This window comes from Dreissena polymorpha, chromosome 1 (genome assembly GCF_020536995.1).
Source record: "Dreissena polymorpha isolate Duluth1 chromosome 1, UMN_Dpol_1.0, whole genome shotgun sequence".
Taxonomy (NCBI): domain Eukaryota; kingdom Metazoa; phylum Mollusca; class Bivalvia; order Myida; family Dreissenidae; genus Dreissena; species Dreissena polymorpha.
This window is the reverse complement of record NC_068355.1, coordinates 117199259-117217928: the sequence shown is the minus strand read 5'-3', so window position 1 is coordinate 117217928 and position 18670 is coordinate 117199259. Positions and strand designations below refer to the sequence as shown.

Below are 18670 nucleotides of genomic sequence, written 5' to 3'. Positions count from 1 at the left end.
CTTGAATTTAAATGGTTTATTTCAAATAATAGTTTAGCTTGAAGCGGCCAGAGTGGACAAGTTCGGCTGACAGAGTTTATTAAAAGAAAACACATAATCACTAAACACTAAAATTTACACATGTGTATATACAATGTTCTATTGAAAAGCTAAATAAAATAATCAATGAATCAAATACAAAATAATTACGTCCAGTTTATGTATTTCTTAAATCTCCAAATATCGATATATTATAAATGTGACACTTATTGTTCGCAACGTTATATATAAATATCTTAAACGGTGTAATACGACCCATATAACCTTTCAGAGTATGTTTATTTAGTTCCTTAACACTATACAGAAACCAGACAAAATAATGAAAACAATTGGTCATCGGAAATTAAGGACATTCTATATCGGTTTCATCAATTCATCTTTTTCCCCTGACTCTGCCAGCACTGATCAATGTATCCCATTACTTATGATACTAATGAATCACTTATTGGAATGTCATTGTCTCAATGATTATATAACCAACTAAAACCAGTATTTAAAGGGACTGTCAACCACGACGACGAAGAAAAGAAAAGTTGTAAAATACCGTAATGTAAGATACCAGTCGTGATATTTTAATCAATATAAACTAATTATTGTTAAAAAAAATACGGTATTTTAGAACTTTTCTTTTTTCGCCATTCGTGGTTGACAGTCCCTTTAACAGATAATTGTAGCTTCATATTGTTCATAATAAAACGCAGAAAAACATGATAGCTCAATTACGTTTGTCGTATCACAATATATCTATAGAAATAGGTACACACCAACATTTTGTCAGAAATAAACGCAAATGTGTTTTGCAATATAAATCATATCGAGGATAAGTATCACTTTGTTCTGAAATGCCCCTATTATATGCTGATCGTTTTGATCCATTAATACATATGTTCATGTTAATCGAACTACTAAATAGCCCTAACAAATAGGTGTTAAGAAAACTAGCCATGTTTAGAGCATTCAATCAATCATTGTGTTTTCTTTATTTTATTAACTCAAGCTAACGACATTGTTTGCACTACGTATACTATATTTCAAAACATCTTATTAAAGACGTTTAAGACGATAAGAAAGCTAGTAGGAAAACGCTTTGAAAGTATGAACAGCGTATCTGTTAAATTGTTCGACAAACGCTTATAAGTATTTACTAGTAGATGTACTTTTAAATATTGTGATTAATGAAGGTTTTCAGAATAGACCTCATACTATATTTTCTTCGTATTTTATTTTCTTGAACATTAAATGTCGTCCTTCGTAAAGGAAAGTAATACAAAAGAGCGTACCGTTTCTACACCGTGTATGAATAGTTCATGTCATGTTTTGAATTGTGAATAATATGCTAATGATTTAGTATGCATATATTATTTCCTGTCATAAACTTTAAGCATGAATTATATTCTGTTATAAAGCAAGACACGGACCTGTTTGTATCAACAACGAAGACGTGAATGATGGAAGATGGCATGCTCAGCATTTAATATTAACAAGTATACAGTTTCGTCGTCGTTTCAACCTTTATATACTAAACACCAAACAAAAACATTATTTAGCGAGACAAACGTGTCAGCAAAAGATATTTAAATTGCAAAAATGGTAATTGCCCAGTGTGAAGATTAGCTGGTTGACAAGAATAGTTTCGCAGAATTAACGGGATGTCGTGTGTAATGGATTTTATAACGGTCATCCTGTCAATTTTATGGACATTGCCCGGAAAGCAAGCTGACGTGACTTCTCTTTTTAAACATATTAACTAACAGTTTAAAAACAGGAGGAGGATGGGCCATAGAGCGCCCGCATGATACTTAATGGAGTTAAATTATTTTGGGAAGGTTGAGTGAGAAATAATAAAAGCAATCGATGAAACATGAATTTTTCATTCCTTGGCACAATGCTATCATATATTCCAACAGTTTTGACCAAGTTTCATGAAGATATGAAAGAAAAAAACTGTGCAACGTCTAGAGTGTAAGCAGGCTTTTTTTAATTTGACCAAGTGACCTATTTTTTTGCCTAAGGTGACCCAGTTTTGAGATTTTATAAGGACTAATAATGTCACTAAGTTTCATGACCATAGTACAATACATGTGACCAATGGGGCATTAACAACGTGGTGTCCGCCTTACGATCGAGTGTCATGGGTTCGATACCCACTGTGGGAGCATTCGTTAGATTTCCTCCATTGACACCAAGTACTGGTTCTAGTTCTAGGAAACGGACTAAAGAGCGTTTCAAATAAGCATTAGGCTTTGTAGGCAATCGATCTAAAACAAGGGCTGTTTGTAAAACATGCATGCCCCCCATATGGGCTCTCAGTTGTAGTGACAGCCATTGTGTGAATGTGTTTTTTTTTCACTGTTACCTTGACCTTTGACCTAGTGACCTGAAAATCGATAGGGGTCATCTGCGAGTCATGATCAATGTACCTATGAAGTTTAATGATCCTAGCCATAAGTTTTATTGAGTTATCATCGGGAAACCATTTTACTATTTCGGGTCACTGTGACCTTGACCTTTGACCTAGTGATCTATAAATCAATAGGGATCATCTGCCAGTCATGATCAATGTACCTATCAAGTTTCATGATCCTAGGCATAAGCGTTCTTGAGTAATCATCCGGAAACCATTTTACTATTTCGAGTCACCGTGACCTTGACCTTTGACATAGTGACCTCAAAATCAAAAGGGATCATCTGCGAGTCACGATCAATCTACCTATCAAGTTTTAGGATCCTAGGAATAAGATTTCTTGAGTTATCATCCAGAAACCATTTTACTATTTCGGGTCACCGTGACCTTGACCTTTGACCTGGTGACCTGAAAATCAATAGGGGTCATCTGCTAGTCATGATCAATGTACCTATCAAGTTTCATGATCCTAGGCATAAGCGTTCTTGAGTTATCATCCGGAAACCATTTTACTATTTCGGGTCACCGTGACCTTGACCTTTGACATAGTGACCTCAAAATCAAAAGGGGTCATCTGCGAGTCACGATCAATCTACCTATCAAGTTTTAGGATCCTAGGAATAAGCATTCTTGAGTTATCCAGAAACCATTTTACTATTTCGGATCACCGTGACCTTGACCTTTGACCTAGTGACCTGAAAATCAATAGGGGTCATCTGCCAGCAATGATCAATGTACCTATGAAGTTTCATGATCCTAGGCATAAGCGTTCTTGAGATATCATCCGGAAACCATTTTACTAATTTCGGTCACCATGACCTTGACCTTTGACCTAGTGACCTGAAAATCAATAGGGGTCATCGGCCAGTCATGTTCAATGTACCTATGAAGTTTCATGATCCTAGGCATAAGCGTTCTTGAGTTATCATCCGAAAACCATTTTACTATTTCCGGTCACCGTGACCTTGACCTTTGACCTAGTGACCAGAAAATCAATATGGATCATCTGCGAGTCATGATTAATATACCTATGAAGTTTCATGATTCTAGGCATAAGCGTTCTTGAGTTATCATCCGTAAATCATTTTATTATTTCGGGTCACCGTGACCTTGACCTTTGACCTAGTGACCTCAAATTCTATAGGGGTCATCTGCCAGTCATGATCAATCTATCTATCTAGTTTCATGATCCTAGGCATAAGCGTTCTTGAGTTATCATCCGGAAACCATTTTACTATTTCGGGTCACCGTGACCTTGACCTCTGACCTAGTGACCTGAAAATCAATAGGGTTCATCTGCGAGTTATGGTCAATGTACCAATCAAGTTTCATGATCCTAAGCATAAGCGTTCTTGAGTTATCATCCCGAAATCATTTTACTATTTCTGGTCCCCGTGACCTTGACCTTTGACCTAGTGTCATGAAAACTCAATAGGGGCCATCAGCCAGTCATGGTCAATCTACCTATCAAGTTTCGTGATCCTAGGCATAGGCGTTCTTGAGTTATCATCCGGAAACCATTTTACTATTTCGGGTCACCGTGACCTTGACCTTTGACCTAGTGATCTCAAAATCAATAGGGATCATCTGCGAGTCATGACTAATGTACCTATGAAGTTTCATGATCCTAGGCCCAAGTGTTCTTGAGTTATCATCCGGAAACCACCTGGTGGACGGACCGACAGACCGACCGACATGTGCAAAGCAATATACCCCCCCTTCTTCGAAGGTAGGCATAATAAATAGGTTTAAACTAACAACGTGTTAATACAAGAAAAACTGCCCACACAATTACTCGTACCACAAAATGTACACTGCGCCGTTAATTCAAAAAAGAATATATCTTTACTGTTGTTCTATTCCAAGAATTTGATTATTATTATTGTGTAATTCGCCTTATTTGCATTTTCCATACTTGTGATATATTCTAAACGTTTATGATGGTCTACGAGTTGTTTTATAATTGTGTACCCATATCTACATATATGTTTTTTGGTCTCCATGTTTGTTATGCAAAAAAACAAACTAAAAATACCTACTAATACTGTGACTCTCTTAAGTTGGACGTGCTTACCCATGTTTGTTCGATTGCTTTTATTTTAATTAAAGGAAACATGAATGCGGATAATTACCTTTATTAATGACCTCTTACCTTTATTCTTGATTTCTTACCTTTATTCTTGACCTCTTTCATTTGGATAAGGATGGCATTAAGGATAGGAATCATCATAGCCGTCGTTGCGGTGTTGGACATCCACATGGACAGGAACCACGTGGGCAACATAATACCGAGCAACAGCCTGCAGTATAAATATTTGTTTAACCCTAGACCCGTGTTCACAAAGCTCCTGAAGGCGCCGTGCCGCAGTGGGGATGGTGTCCGCCTAGCGATCGGGAGATCACTGGTTCGATGCCCACTGATCTCCCACATAGACAGCACGTAGTGGTTCTAGTCCCAGGAAACGGACTGAAGAGCGTTTCAAATGAGCTTTAGGCTTTCTATGCACTCGAGCTTAAATAAATAGGTTTAAACTGAAGCGCTCTAGGGAGAAGGTAAGGAATTCCCTTTAACTCATATATTTTCCCAGTATCTAGCTTCTTCGTGTTAATCTCGTTATTTATTAAAATAGTAATGTTCGTGTGCAAACACCTTACAATCCGATCCTAGAGAAATATTACAAAATTGTTCCCTTTACGGAATCATTGGGAATATAGACCTCCAGATATATATATATACATACATAATAATACACTTAAAAAAGTAAAATGTGTATGCTCTGGGAATGTAAAATAACGAAGTGTAAATATGAGTATATTTTTAATGTTTTCCATTTAACACGTCCATTTTTCAGTTTGACCTACCATCGCGGTTCTGGTCCGACCAATGTGAGGGCCCTTAGAGCAATACGTTTATGAAGGTCCCACTTCTCAACTGCGGCTGCCACAACCAGGCTTCCAAAGAACAACATAAGCGTGTCCTGCAAAACAAAGGTGAGCTCTGACATGTGGTCTGAAAAATATAAATGAACTAATGTAATTCGAAAAATCATTCACAAACTAAGTAGTGTTGTCATTCACCATGAAAGGAATAAGTTAGCTCTGTAATTTCTTATGCAAAACATAAGTGAACTTTGCCGTTTGCCATGCAAATCATATCAAATGGTGACCACATGTAAAATATTGATAGAGAAAAACTATGTCTTGTAAAAAGATGTTTTCCCTTGAAAAATATTAAAAGGTGATGAAAAAATAACATATAAAATATGTGTTTGCAAATATGTGACATCCGAATATAAATAGCCTGCACAAAAATTGGTGTTTTTTAATGTTCAATGCGATCATCGATGCGTCTCTAGCCAAATATGGATAAAAACAGTGTCATTAGATGCGATCAAATAAACGTGCTATTTTAAACTTGATGTACCATCCGCGTTGTTTAGATTTAAATATGACCGCCGTTGGTTAAATGTTTGGATACATATGTATTTTCTATAGTGCTTCAATACACACAATTGCACACATCCTGCATCAAAATAAATGTTCTTAAACGCAAACAAGAACATCTGTTGACCTTAACATATAATTCGAAAAGAATGTCACAATATCAATGTTATGAAATACAATGAAAGTCTCTCACAGTATTGCATCTCTGCAAAGTTAGTTTATCGCGTTTTTATTAAGTGGTTTTGGGGGAATTTATAAATAAATGCCATATGCGCAGATATCGCTTATAATGACTCAGAGCTATATTGTTTTGATTCTCGATCAGACACCTGGTAATAAATCAGCATATACTAATTACTTACATGTTGCAGTTGCACAATATATGTGTACATGTATCTAGAGGTAAATATCCAAAGAATACAATTATTGTTTGCTTTTAAAGACACGTTATTCTGTTTGCAGAACACATCTAATTAAAAAATATCCAACTAAAACAAACACTTTATTTATATTATAGAAATGCCTGCAAAAATAACTGATATTACTGGGTTCAAAAGAATTATTCGATGAAATAACAAATATCCTATTTAAATAAATGAAAAAAAAAGATTTCATTGTGACGTAAGTCGATCCAAAATAAAAAAGGACGGAGCTACGATCAATGTGCATTCTTTAAAAAGTGGAACAACAGTAACTACTTGTCATAAAAATGCCTGTTGATGTATGCATACTATTGATGTGTTAACGGTGTTTTATTCTTTGAAGAAATAATAGCACAGAAAAATAATTAAGACACCACAAAACATGCCAATACCATGCACGTATCTTAACTGCAAATGCACTTAAAGCAACTCAATCCAAAAGCTCGTTATTCGGCAGAAACTTTTTTTATTTTTGGTAACAGTGACTTTGACCTTATGAGACTGGCCCTTATGCAATTCCACCTCGGTTCCTACACACAAGATTTCCACGATGAATGTAAAGCCGTTTTATATTTTAGTAACCTCGACATCGACCCGACCGCCCGCACATACAGTTCCATGCTAAGATACCTGCAAACGACCTGTGACTGCAATACCACCAACCAAGCTATTAAAAGGGAACTTTTCACGTTTTGGTAAATTGACATAATTAGAAAAAAATTGTTAAAGATTCGCAAATGTTCGTGGTAGTTATGATATTTGTGAGGAAAGAGTAATGCTGAACATTTACCATTCTCTGAAGTATCCATTTCATGCATCTTTTGGCGATTTAAACCCCTGAAAATTATAAAGCGTTGAAACGCGAAACAATTGAATGAGAACTTTCTTAAATATTTAAAGTGCATGTATTTTCCTGGAGGCTGTCCTGTCCGACCGCTGACGGTTCCCTCTATACATCTCTCGTTTAAACCGGTGTATAAAACGTGTTCCCCGTATGTAGATTCAATATTAAAATGAGTAGTGTACTGACATGGTCTGCTGATATGGATTGCAAAATGATACTTTATTGCGTAATGAACAAGATCTTAAAGACCTTATCCACTTACCTGTTTCTAACTATTTTAGAAATCTATTTAAATACGTGTATTGTTATTAATGTTAAATGCGCAGTATCTTATACTAATTGCAACATTTCCGCATAGTATAGATATATCTATTTGTTTCAGTGCTGTGCAATGTGTAATGCAATAAAAACAAACACGCTTGTGATATTGGGATATTAATGGACTCGATAAGTTCTGGTAACCGGGTATATCGAATTCCTTCGTAAATTATAGTTTTTTGTCCTTGTTTAATGAAAACAGAAGTGCTGTAGGAACGTTATGAATCTGTTAAAAGCATAAAAACTCGTGTACCCTTATGTCGTTTAAATTAAACTCAAAAAATATATGGTACACATAAACATGACGATTTATCTGTGAACATCATTATGTCTCTATGTGCATTCTCTGCTTTCATAATGTCATATTTCGTTGTCAATGCGTTTCATTAAGGGAGGCGAATCCAGCACAACTGTATTTCGGGAAAATGAAAAAGCTATATGAGTGTTCCGTAATTCGTTTTTTTAAAGTTGGCCGTTTTATACTGATCAAAGGATTCACATGTATTATGAATCTTATTTCCACTTTAACACAAGATAAAGTTTAAAAATATAAAATATTGGCATGCATGTGCATATACTGCATCCTATTTAAACCAATTCAATAAATAAGGGGAATAATATGTTTTGTTCATGCATTTATGATCGATTATTACTTCAATGTATTAAAGTTTATATATTAAACCAATACTGGGAATACTAATTAAGAATAAGTTTGTTTGAAAATGTAAGCCATATGCAGATGTATGTTAATACACAAATACTATAGAAATATATAGTTCTCGGACATAAACATCTCATACATAAATCTGGTGAATTAAAAAATAATGTTTGCGCAAGGTACTATAATGAACTACTTGAGATATAAACAACAGCTTTTCCCTAACGAACTAAAGCGACTGTAGTGATGTCATTGGATGTCAACTATCGACATATGACATGGCGGATTTATAGCACCATTGACGTCACAAAGAGCTTTAACGAGGAAACTGATGGAATACAGGCCATGAATCGATAGATATATATATCTGACTTACAAGTATCGAGTCTGTAGATTACGATTGACGTTCTTGTAAATAAATGAGAAAGCACGTTATCGCTAAAGACCTAACCATTAGTGCCAAACGTGGGCTATCAGTGCGTTCGTTAAAAGGCTATGCTATAACTGATCATTTAAGGATATATACAGTGTGTACCAGGGGCAATCTCGGTTTTAATCCATTTACTTCCGCCAAATCGATTGGATAATAATTAAACGCAAACATTAAATCTTCAAACAGTCTATATTTGTACACGCATTTATTTGATCAGTACTTTTTGAATGCTAGATATTTGATTTTCATGTTTAAAAAAATAAAGCGTAGTAAACAAAAACCCAAATGCTGAATTGTTAAACCTGTGTTATGTTGGAGGGAAAGCCCCGTACGTGTGTGTTTCTATGGCACACATGAGAACATTCATCTTTACTTAATACTCACCAATTATTATGTATATACTATTTAATAGATTGGATCAAGGAAGTCGAATTCTTACATGTTTATTTAAAAGTGAATGTAGCATAACTTATGTAACGTCATAAATGAGATAAAAAGGTTTATCATACAGCTAAATGATTTTAGAGAAATACGACTCATAAAGAAAAGATAAGGTTTTCTCCACAGTTTGTTTTATATCAGGTTTCATCCACACTTATTTTAAGAACATTACGTAGGGACTAGTTTTTTTTTTGGCCTTTCACCCCTGATTGCGTCATTTAGGTCATTGGGTACGCAGTCGTTTAACGAGTTTACGAGTGTGTGTGTGTGTTTACGATGGATTACTATAATATTATGAAAGTGAAAAACAGTGTTTGGATATAAAACTGGAATGAAACTGGTGAGACTGCATTTCCGATTTAGTTAAAAAGCGAATGTACTCGAATAACGCGATGTTTTGTTGAACAATTGATGGATTAAATTTAAGAAAAGTGTCAGTGAATTGTTCTTTAACTTTTCGAAGGAAATCGATGTGGAATTAAAATGGTTATTTCTTTGATGGTTTAGTCGTTCCTTTGTCAGTCGATCAAAGAATGTCTATCCACAAAGAATTGCCTGCTTACATCCAGTGCTTTAAAATAGAAAAGATGGATGGCGATGAAGAAATGTGTCTAGAATTTTAACTCGTCATGGAAGCATATTAAAAATTACGAAAATAAACATGGACGTGGTTATTATACAACTTCGGTGAGTAGAACAATAATTTTCTGTAAGTAAGTATAAAGTGTGTAAAAAGAAGAGTTGTTTAAAAACTTAAATTAACAATATCGGCGGGAATAAATGCTGAATCATGCTTCACGTAGCCACGGTATGTGTCTACACATTTTGTAAATTTCAAACTGGCGGGAGCCATGTTTGTTTTTGTTTTTTTTACAGTGGTGAAACAAGAATTGTAGTTTGAACACAACCGTCTGTGTTCTACTTAAGTGTGTTACATTTGGAACGCTGATTAAATTGAATCGAGGCGTATAGCGATATTTTGTCCCGTTACTTTTCTTTTGCGTGGAATTCTTAAGGACTATTTCGATTTCCGTAAACAGGAAAGATCACAATAAATATTACTACGCAATGTAAGATTCAGTTAATTTCATGTGTTTTTGCTGTTATTTTAGGAATAAATTAAATAAAACAATATTGTAGGATAAATAGAATACTGTGTTAGTGTGATTGTGTACTTAAATTTATCCAACTCGTGTCAGAAAGGCTTACAAGGCTCGGCAAGCCTCGCAATGTAAACCTTTTTTCACTCGTGGGATAAATTTTAGTACACAATCACACTTACATAGTATTCTCTATAAGTTTTCGTATAAGCTAATGACGACTCATAAATGAAAGGTCATGTGACAAACTAGATGCTTACGATGGGAGTCCAATATCAGTCCCAATTAGATTGGAAGATTTGCACAAATACTATGCGCACAATTATGTTAATATTCGGAGAATATAATCACATACATTGCAACAGATCATTGAGTTGTCAACTAATTGGCAAGTAATGAATATATCCTGTAATTCATGAATAATTGATAGCTCAATTAGTTTTAATTTGAAATTGTAATGACGACGTCTAAAAAAATACACCAGTATATTAATGCCTAGGCCGTATGAGAATATGAACTAAAGAAGAACTTATTAAGTTCTTAGTCTTTTTGAATAAAAAATCTCTTTTAATCAGGCAGTCCATAAATATTGTTCAGTTCACGAGTTGGACTAGCTTAATTTGTTTTTTCTCTGGGTGTGTTTGTTTATTTGAGTGTTTGTATATGTGTATGTATATAATCCTCATAACCTTAGAGCGTGCTATGAGCTTGGGCTCATATGAAATTTAAAACTGTACATAATGATATTAGTTTCTGCTTAAATTAATTGTACCAGTACCTGCAATTACACAGATTTGAAATACAATTAACTCATTGTTTTAACATTAAATATACAAAAAAGCTACTGATTTTTATTAACATAGTCATATAGTACTTAAAAATATCCATTTACCTTATCTGTTTCAAACAACTAAAAATATAAACATGTGTGTGTATCAGTATGCAGATGTGAAACAATCATGTCTGCTTGTTTAATGTGTTGCCATATTTAATATATCAATACATGTGTGCTATTTCTTATTATTAGAAATATCAAAATAATCCACATGGTATTCGTGAGATCATCCGTTTTCTGTTACGGATTAATCACCATCAATATTATTTTTTACAGCATAAAAATCAATTGCCATTCTTTCAAATAAGTATTTTGTAAAATTTTATGTTTTTTTCTTAATATTCTCATGCATAACGTTAGAAAGGATGAGTACCAGATAAGCAGGTTCAGTAAGCGGGTATGTAATTTTTTATTGAAATGAAGTATCTTATACATGGAAATCCATGTTTGGCGGAAAGTGTCATCCCTAAACAACCGGTATGGACTGCACAGGCTTATCTGAGACGACACCCTCCGCACATGCATTAAAGCCGGTTTTCCTAAAACAAGATTCATATCAAGAACGTAAAGTCGTAATGTTTAATTAATTGTCTTTAATGCGAACCAACCGTAAAAAATAGAAAAGCAAACAACATGTTTACTTAATGCTCATATGTTGTTGAACCAGTTTATATTGGTAATGATGATTTATCTTCATAAAGAACATCCCACATGACTTCTCACAGCTCACGAGCACTTGATGACATCGTATCACAAGGACAAGTTTACATAAACCTGATAATAAATGAACATGCACATGCTACAATAAACCCGGATGTTGGTTCAATTGGAAAAGTCCCTTTATAATACGCATAAAATTAAATGACATGGGACATATTAAAAATAATTTATGTTTAGAATTATATCCACGGTAAAACATTTTGTCCTTAAGGTCTTTTCCGTGTTTTCGAATTGACGATGGTGCAATAAACAGGCCCGTACGCAGGCCAGGGGCCCTGGCGCCCGCCCCCCCCCCCCCAGCTGGCTGTCAAGTTAGAATTTGTTTTAATAATGGGCCTACTGCAATTTATCTCTCATGAAAAAGGACCCACAGTACATTTTCACTCAATACAAAGGGGGAGATGTGTTTTATTGTCCTGATAAACAATGGGATTAGGGGTAGTTTACTCGCCATTGGAGATAAGCCCATAGGCAATGTTTTCGTGTCGCCTTGTATTCACATCCCTGATCAGTCAATTGCCCCCTGTGACCCTTAATGCTTCATCTATCGATGGTTAATGCAACACGTCTTTTAATTGGCAAAGGAAAGACAAGCAGCGAATGGAAGCAAATGATACAGGAGGTCAAAGGTCTGAAAATTGCTGACGTTAATAATTTGTGAAAAACAAGTAATGTTGGAAGCAATTTAAGAGGTGATATGGTTAATTGGCATTAATAGGAACTGGAAAGTTTCTTTGTCTAAGTCAAAGGCCAATAGTTTCGCCAAAAATCAATGGACCGGAACGAAACTCATACTTCATCTGTAAATCATGTAGGTAGACTCACACACCAAATATATGGTCAATATCTTAAAGCGTTTCGAAAAAAAGCTCGGAAAATGAAATGCCGACCGGACGGACGGTGCGATATGCGTCCCTACCGGAGGCATAATAATCAGCTCAATTTCAGAAAGAGTTCGAAACAAAACGTCATGAAAACGTTTTTTATAGATGAAAATTAATGTTCAAGGCCCATTACTTCGCCAAATATCAATGGTTTGGAATGAATTTCACACTTTATCTGATAGTCATGAAGGTAGAGTCACATATCAAAAAATCAGCTTAATATCTTATATAGTTCCGTCAAAATCTTACGGAAAAACGGTTATTATAGAAAAATGTCAAGGTCCAATCTTATGTCGCAGTTGTAGACGATTTTGATGGTTTATCTGTGTTGATGATGGGGAAAGTAAAACTGTGTCATAGATTATAAACATTTTATGAGGAATTTGCTTTGAAACTTTAGACGAGGTTTGCATTCAAAGAGAAAATGGTTATATGTCAGTCATATTTTATGATACATTTCTTAAGAAAGGTTTTAGATTTTCAAAGTTTGCTTTCTTTCATCATCAAACATCACACATTACTGAAATTCAATGCTTTAAATATTGGTGTGAATTTCACACCAATGTTTAAAGCTTTGGACTTCAGAAAGGTGCTGATTTACCTGTAATATTCCATAAATTTATATTACAAAATAAGTTGTTAAGCATTAAAATTCACCATGAATAGTGCCAAATAAAAAAATAATATGGCGGGGAGACCCTTCCCGCACCCTCCGCGGTTGGGCCCCCCAGTCAAAAATTCCTGCGTACGGCCCTGATAAAATTGTACATACTCGTATAATTACCTCGCTTATTTATTGATGCCTTTTTATTTATACGCATTTGTGTAATTTATATTTCAAGTCTCAAAACTGTTATTGTGTGCCCTTTTAAAAATGTGCCCTCTGATAACACAAAAGCAAACAACTCCAAGCCTTCGGCGCTTTGATTACTGACGGAATCAGTATCACAGTATTCAAATGTCGATACCAAAATGTAAATGAAATTTAAACGTGTTACTTCATTTCTTATTTCATGTTTTTTGTCTTACGTTCGCGTAATTTTTGCAGACGTCAGCTGATGGCATTATGCCCAGCAGTGGAAACAGGAACACGGGAATCAATGAAGTCACAGCAATTGGCATCACCTCCAGCACCCAGTAAACCCCAATGATGATGACGGCGTAAGCACATTTTGACACCTACAACACAGACAAAAGTAATTAGCAATCACATACAATTCTATACAACGAAATCATTATTTGACCTGATTCATGGGATCAATCAGAATAGTTTTTGTGTTGTTGCGGCGTTTTTCTTGTGAAATATGAGTTCTCATCTGATAAATATACTCAATATAAATTTCCACCCAAGAGTCTTTTAACGTTGTTTTTTTATTTGACAGATTTTGTTCAGACCTATTCTGGGCGAGATTAACTTTAGCCACTGATAACGATATAGCGGTTATATTTGATGGCCGTTTTAGTCCAATTAATGTTGCTTTAAATACATACACTGAGCAATATTCGCGCAAGGCTTTGACTAGAACCAGCATGGCTGGATCAAATACATTTGCCTTCTTAGCCAACTATTATAGCCGAGCAACGTGGTACAATACATTTCCCGTTGTTATTTTTACTTTTTTAATGTAGGTTAAAACAAATTATTATGATGAACCTTAACTTATTCAATATTTTCAAAATACGAAAGACAATGATACAAATATTCATACGGGCAAAAGCCCGCGGCGAAGCGGCGGGCGTCGACCGCTTCATACATATGGAAATTTAGACATAAAAATAGACAAGGGATGCATCTCAAAAATTTTCGTTGCGCGTCATATATTTTCGCGATGCTTTTTATGTCCTTGAAAAAAAAAAAAAAACACTTTGACACATGCTAAATCACATGTAAATGCATACCTCAGGAAAAAGTTTACAAATGCCATAATTATTGTGTTGCGAATCGCGCTAAATATTCTCGCATTATATGTTTTTCTCCGCTACATATACATGTTCCGCCTCCGTTTGTTTACACTTCCTGTTTCCTTTTTCCCGGCATTCAGTGGGTATAAGCCATAGACTGGTTCACTACATATAGTGACAGTCTTTTCCACACACAATTTCAGTAAACATAACCCGTCTAAAATGTATTGCCTGAATCCCGATTTCTTTCGAATTTATTTGCTTTGATCTTTTCGATATCTTATTGTTGTTATTATCCTGACAAATCACTAACGCTTGATTAAAAATAAAAAAAAAATAAAAACATTATCGGCATCTGTATTCTCTCCGTATTCTCGCGGTATTTCAATAACGCAACCCTACTGTTTACTTGACTGAATTCGTGACGCATTTTCCATTTGCTCTCAAAAAGCAGTTTTACGTGTAATCATGAGCAATATTCTGGTAAGTTGTTGTTGTTTTCCATCAGAAACACGTTTATTCACAAAATTTAACGATATTCCGATTAAACTTTTTAGTATTTATGCTTATTGTAAAATTATTTACACCTCGTCTGCTCGCACTTTGCCGATATCCCAAAAGGTTACATATCACTATATAAAGTTTAGGCCTAAAACCAAAAAAATCTAATACCGTTGGATTTTTGTACCAAAATCTTTTGCAACAAATCTTCCGGATTGTTCGACATCAGCACAAACAAAAAAACAGGACATTTACAAATTGTCTGCATCATTTATCAATTGTTAAGATTAATTTTTTTGTTGGTTTTCCGTTTTTAGAAGCTGTTCTGCCAAGAGCTTGTCATCACACAAGCCATTCTTTTTTCAAGAGCAAATCTGACAGATTTCAGAAATCAACAAAGGAGTGATTCCTTCACTATCAAAGTTTCCAAGGAAGAAAGATACAACACATTGTGCATTGATTTTCTTGGATGGAACATACGTGAACTTTTACATAACTGTGAAGATTCTATATATGTCTGTCTGTATACAAAAATCAGATACGTTGTTATGAAGATCAGATTTTCAAAAATAGTCAGAGTGTTGTAAAATTTACAATAAGAAGGCAATGTCGACGAGTGCATGGAAATCAATTTTAAACTAGTAATAAAAAAACTAAGTATGTAAAACACTGTGTTGTGATCATTTTTAAGTAAGACAGTGTTATTCTAAACAGTAGCATCAAGCTTGTATATGTAATGCATCAAGATGATTTCCTGTTTATTGTGTAATTAATCAATTGGCTGGTACTTGTTGTTCCATGATAAATTTGTAAACGCTTGTTCAAAACCAGCAGTTTGTATTTTTAAAAAGGTAATACAATTTTTTAAGATATTGTTTTAAACAAACTGAATACTGTGCTGTATTATACTTATTTTTCGTGCATGTATTAAATTGTTTATGATACATCAGCCATTGATTTCACAGTTTTTCAAAAGATAACATCACTTTGTGAGTACATGTACATAAATATTTTTGTAAGTTAATGCCAGTGTTTTAGTATTGATTTATTTTGTTACTATTCTTATACTTGCAAATAAGTGATTAAAGTGTGTTTTTTTATCTTCAAACATTACCATATAACTTGTATATGTATGTACTAAACATATTAACATCTTTGACATGCTTCTGCTAGCAGCTTAACATAGAAAGACAATCATTGACAATTAAATAAGCTCATATGATTACCGATACATCTATGTGTGTTGTATGTGTTACTTAATTGTATAAATAAACAAGAGATGTGTTTGTCAGAAATACAATGCCCCCTACTGCACCGCTTTGGATTAAAAAAATATATATCCCTTTAAAACATTTACTTCCCTTTTGAAAATGATCTGTACCTGCCAAATGATATAAAATAGAAATTATCTCCCTTTAAAGCTTGTTACTTCCCACGGATTTTGGTTTTTGACCTTTGACCTTGAAGGATGAACATGACCTTTCACCACTCAAAATGTGCAGCTCCATGTGATACACATGCATGCCAAATATGAAGTTGCTATCTTCAATATTGCAAAAGTTATGGCCAATGTTAAAGTTTTCGGACGGACGCACAGACAGATAGACAAACGGACTGACAGTTCAACTGCTATATGACACCCTACCGGAAGCATAAAAATATGGATGATATAACAATTTGTTTGTTTGTTTACAAACTAATGGTATGCAGTGTAGACTGTTATTAATGAATTGCTACACAATGGCTTGTTTTTTATTGGTAACCTAATTTCAACTAAGGGACACTACTTTGCCATTGGAAAGTAAAATTCTTTCAGATGCCTATATTTATGACATACTTCAATTGTAAAACTAGTACGCTGTCCTTTAATTATACATTGATAATCAAAATGGAATCTACAAATCGCATTATTTTATGTTTAATCAGTTTATGCTAGAATCAACGAATTCAGCAAGATTTAATTGAATTGAGACATTTTATGAAACAACCTGTTTCCTGGGTAAGACCAGTACTTTGGGTCTTAAGGGTCATCTAAAGAACACTCCCACTTAAGGGATCAATGCCAATACCCCACAGTCGCTACGCGGACACCATATCCAATACGCAAAAATGCACTGAACCAGCTTTGAATAACAGAGAATAAAAAAGCACGCAATTATAAGATATAAGATCTTAAAACTTGGCTGATATAAAACACTTTTATCATCAAGCAAAAAATGTAATCTAATTTTTCGGATGAATACTTTTTTATTGAAAGTCTTGTAATGTTTTGTACACAATAATTTCCATGTATGTATGACAATACATGGTAATCAAATATTCAAGCTTTTTTTTTTGCCCGTAAATTAGGTAGCATCTATTATCATATTAGTGTAATTCTTGAACAAAAAATATCAAATCATTCCAAATATGGTAGGATTTTCTTGTGATGGTTGAGATTAGTTGTGAGAGTGTGGAGATTGCTGCGAAAGATGACATCACTAACTGCATCGGTGATATACATATTTTCAATTACTTAATCAATGCTTTGGTTGATCTCTCTCTCTCTCTCTCTCTCTCTCTCTTCTCTCTTCTCTCTTCTCTCTCTCTCTCTCTCTCTCTCTCTCTCTCTCTCTCTCTCTATATATATATATATATATTGTAAAAACATGCAAGACAATTAATTCCGTGTTAGCGATTTTACGTACAGAAATAAATCACACTGTAAACATGCAACACACATCCGTGTTCGACACACCTTCTTTTAACGCCAATCCTTGTGAACAGTGAACCGCTTGAAGTACAAATGTGGTTCGAAATTATCGCGATGCACCACAAACGGCTTAAAAGGGACATTTTCATAGATGTACGCATGTATTGAAGTTTGGCATTGAATGCTTATATTGATAATGTAGACATAGGATCTAAAAAGCTCCAGTAAACAAACAAGAATAAAATTAAAGAAAAAAAACAAGGGCTGTTTGTAAAACATGCATGCCCCCCTATATGGGCTATAAGTTTTTGTAGCAGCCATTGTGTGAATACGTTTTTTGTCACTGAATACGTTTTTTGTCACTGTGAATGGTGGTGGTGGTGGTGGTGGTGGTGGTGGTGGTGGTGGTGGTGGTGGTGGTGGTGGTGGTGGTGGTGGTGGTGGTGGTGGTGGTGGTGGTGATGGTGGTGGTGGTGGTGGTGGTGGAAGAAGTAGTAGTAGAAGTAGTAGTAGTAGTAGTAGTACAAGTAGTAGTAGTACAAGTAGTAGTAGTAGAGTAGTAGTAGAAGTAGTAGTAGTTGTAGTAGTAGTAGAAGTAGTAGTAGTAGTAGTAGAAGTAGTAGTAGTAGTAGTAGTAGTAGTAGTAGTAGTAGTAGTAGTAGTAGTAGTAGTAGTAGTAGTAGTAGTAGTAATAGAGTAGTAGTAGTAGTAGGTGGTGGTGGTGGTAGCAAAAGAAATAGTAGTAGTAGTAGTAGTAGAGTAGTAGTAGTAGTAGTAGTAGTAGTAGTAGTAGTAGTAGTAGTAGTAGTAGTAGTAGTAGTAGTAGTAGTAGTAGAGCAGTAGTAGAAGTAGTAGTAGTAGTAGTAGTAGTAGTAGTAGTAGTAGTAGTAGTAGTAGTAGTAATAGAGTAGTAGTAGAAGTATGTGGTGGTGGTGGTAGCAAAAGAAATAGTAGTAGTAGTAGAGTAGTAGTAGTAGTAGTAGTAGTAGTAGTAGAAGTAGTAGTAGTAGTAGTAGTAGTAGTAGTAGTAGTA

The 18670-nt window shown here is 34.7% G+C and overlaps 1 protein-coding gene and 1 long non-coding RNA gene across 3 annotated transcripts in view; one reads left to right on the top strand and one right to left on the bottom strand.

The window, feature by feature from the left end:
- LOC127846437 (Na(+)/citrate cotransporter-like) overlaps positions 1-18670 on the bottom strand; it is a 45254-nt gene that overhangs the window by 12932 nt on the left and 13652 nt on the right. For both annotated transcript variants that reach the window (XM_052377685.1, XM_052377694.1), the window contains exons 2-4: positions 13572-13721; positions 5306-5421; positions 4616-4743 (exon numbers count right to left, since the gene is read on the bottom strand). In XM_052377685.1, the coding sequence (XP_052233645.1) occupies positions 4616-4743; positions 5306-5421; positions 13572-13721 (394 nt within the window). The remainder of the gene's footprint in view (positions 1-4615; positions 4744-5305; positions 5422-13571; positions 13722-18670) is intronic.
- LOC127846807 (uncharacterized) lies at positions 9227-15726 on the top strand. Its single transcript, XR_008033687.1, has 3 exons — positions 9227-9690; positions 13591-13738; positions 15263-15726. It is a non-coding gene; the product is annotated as an uncharacterized LOC127846807 (long non-coding RNA).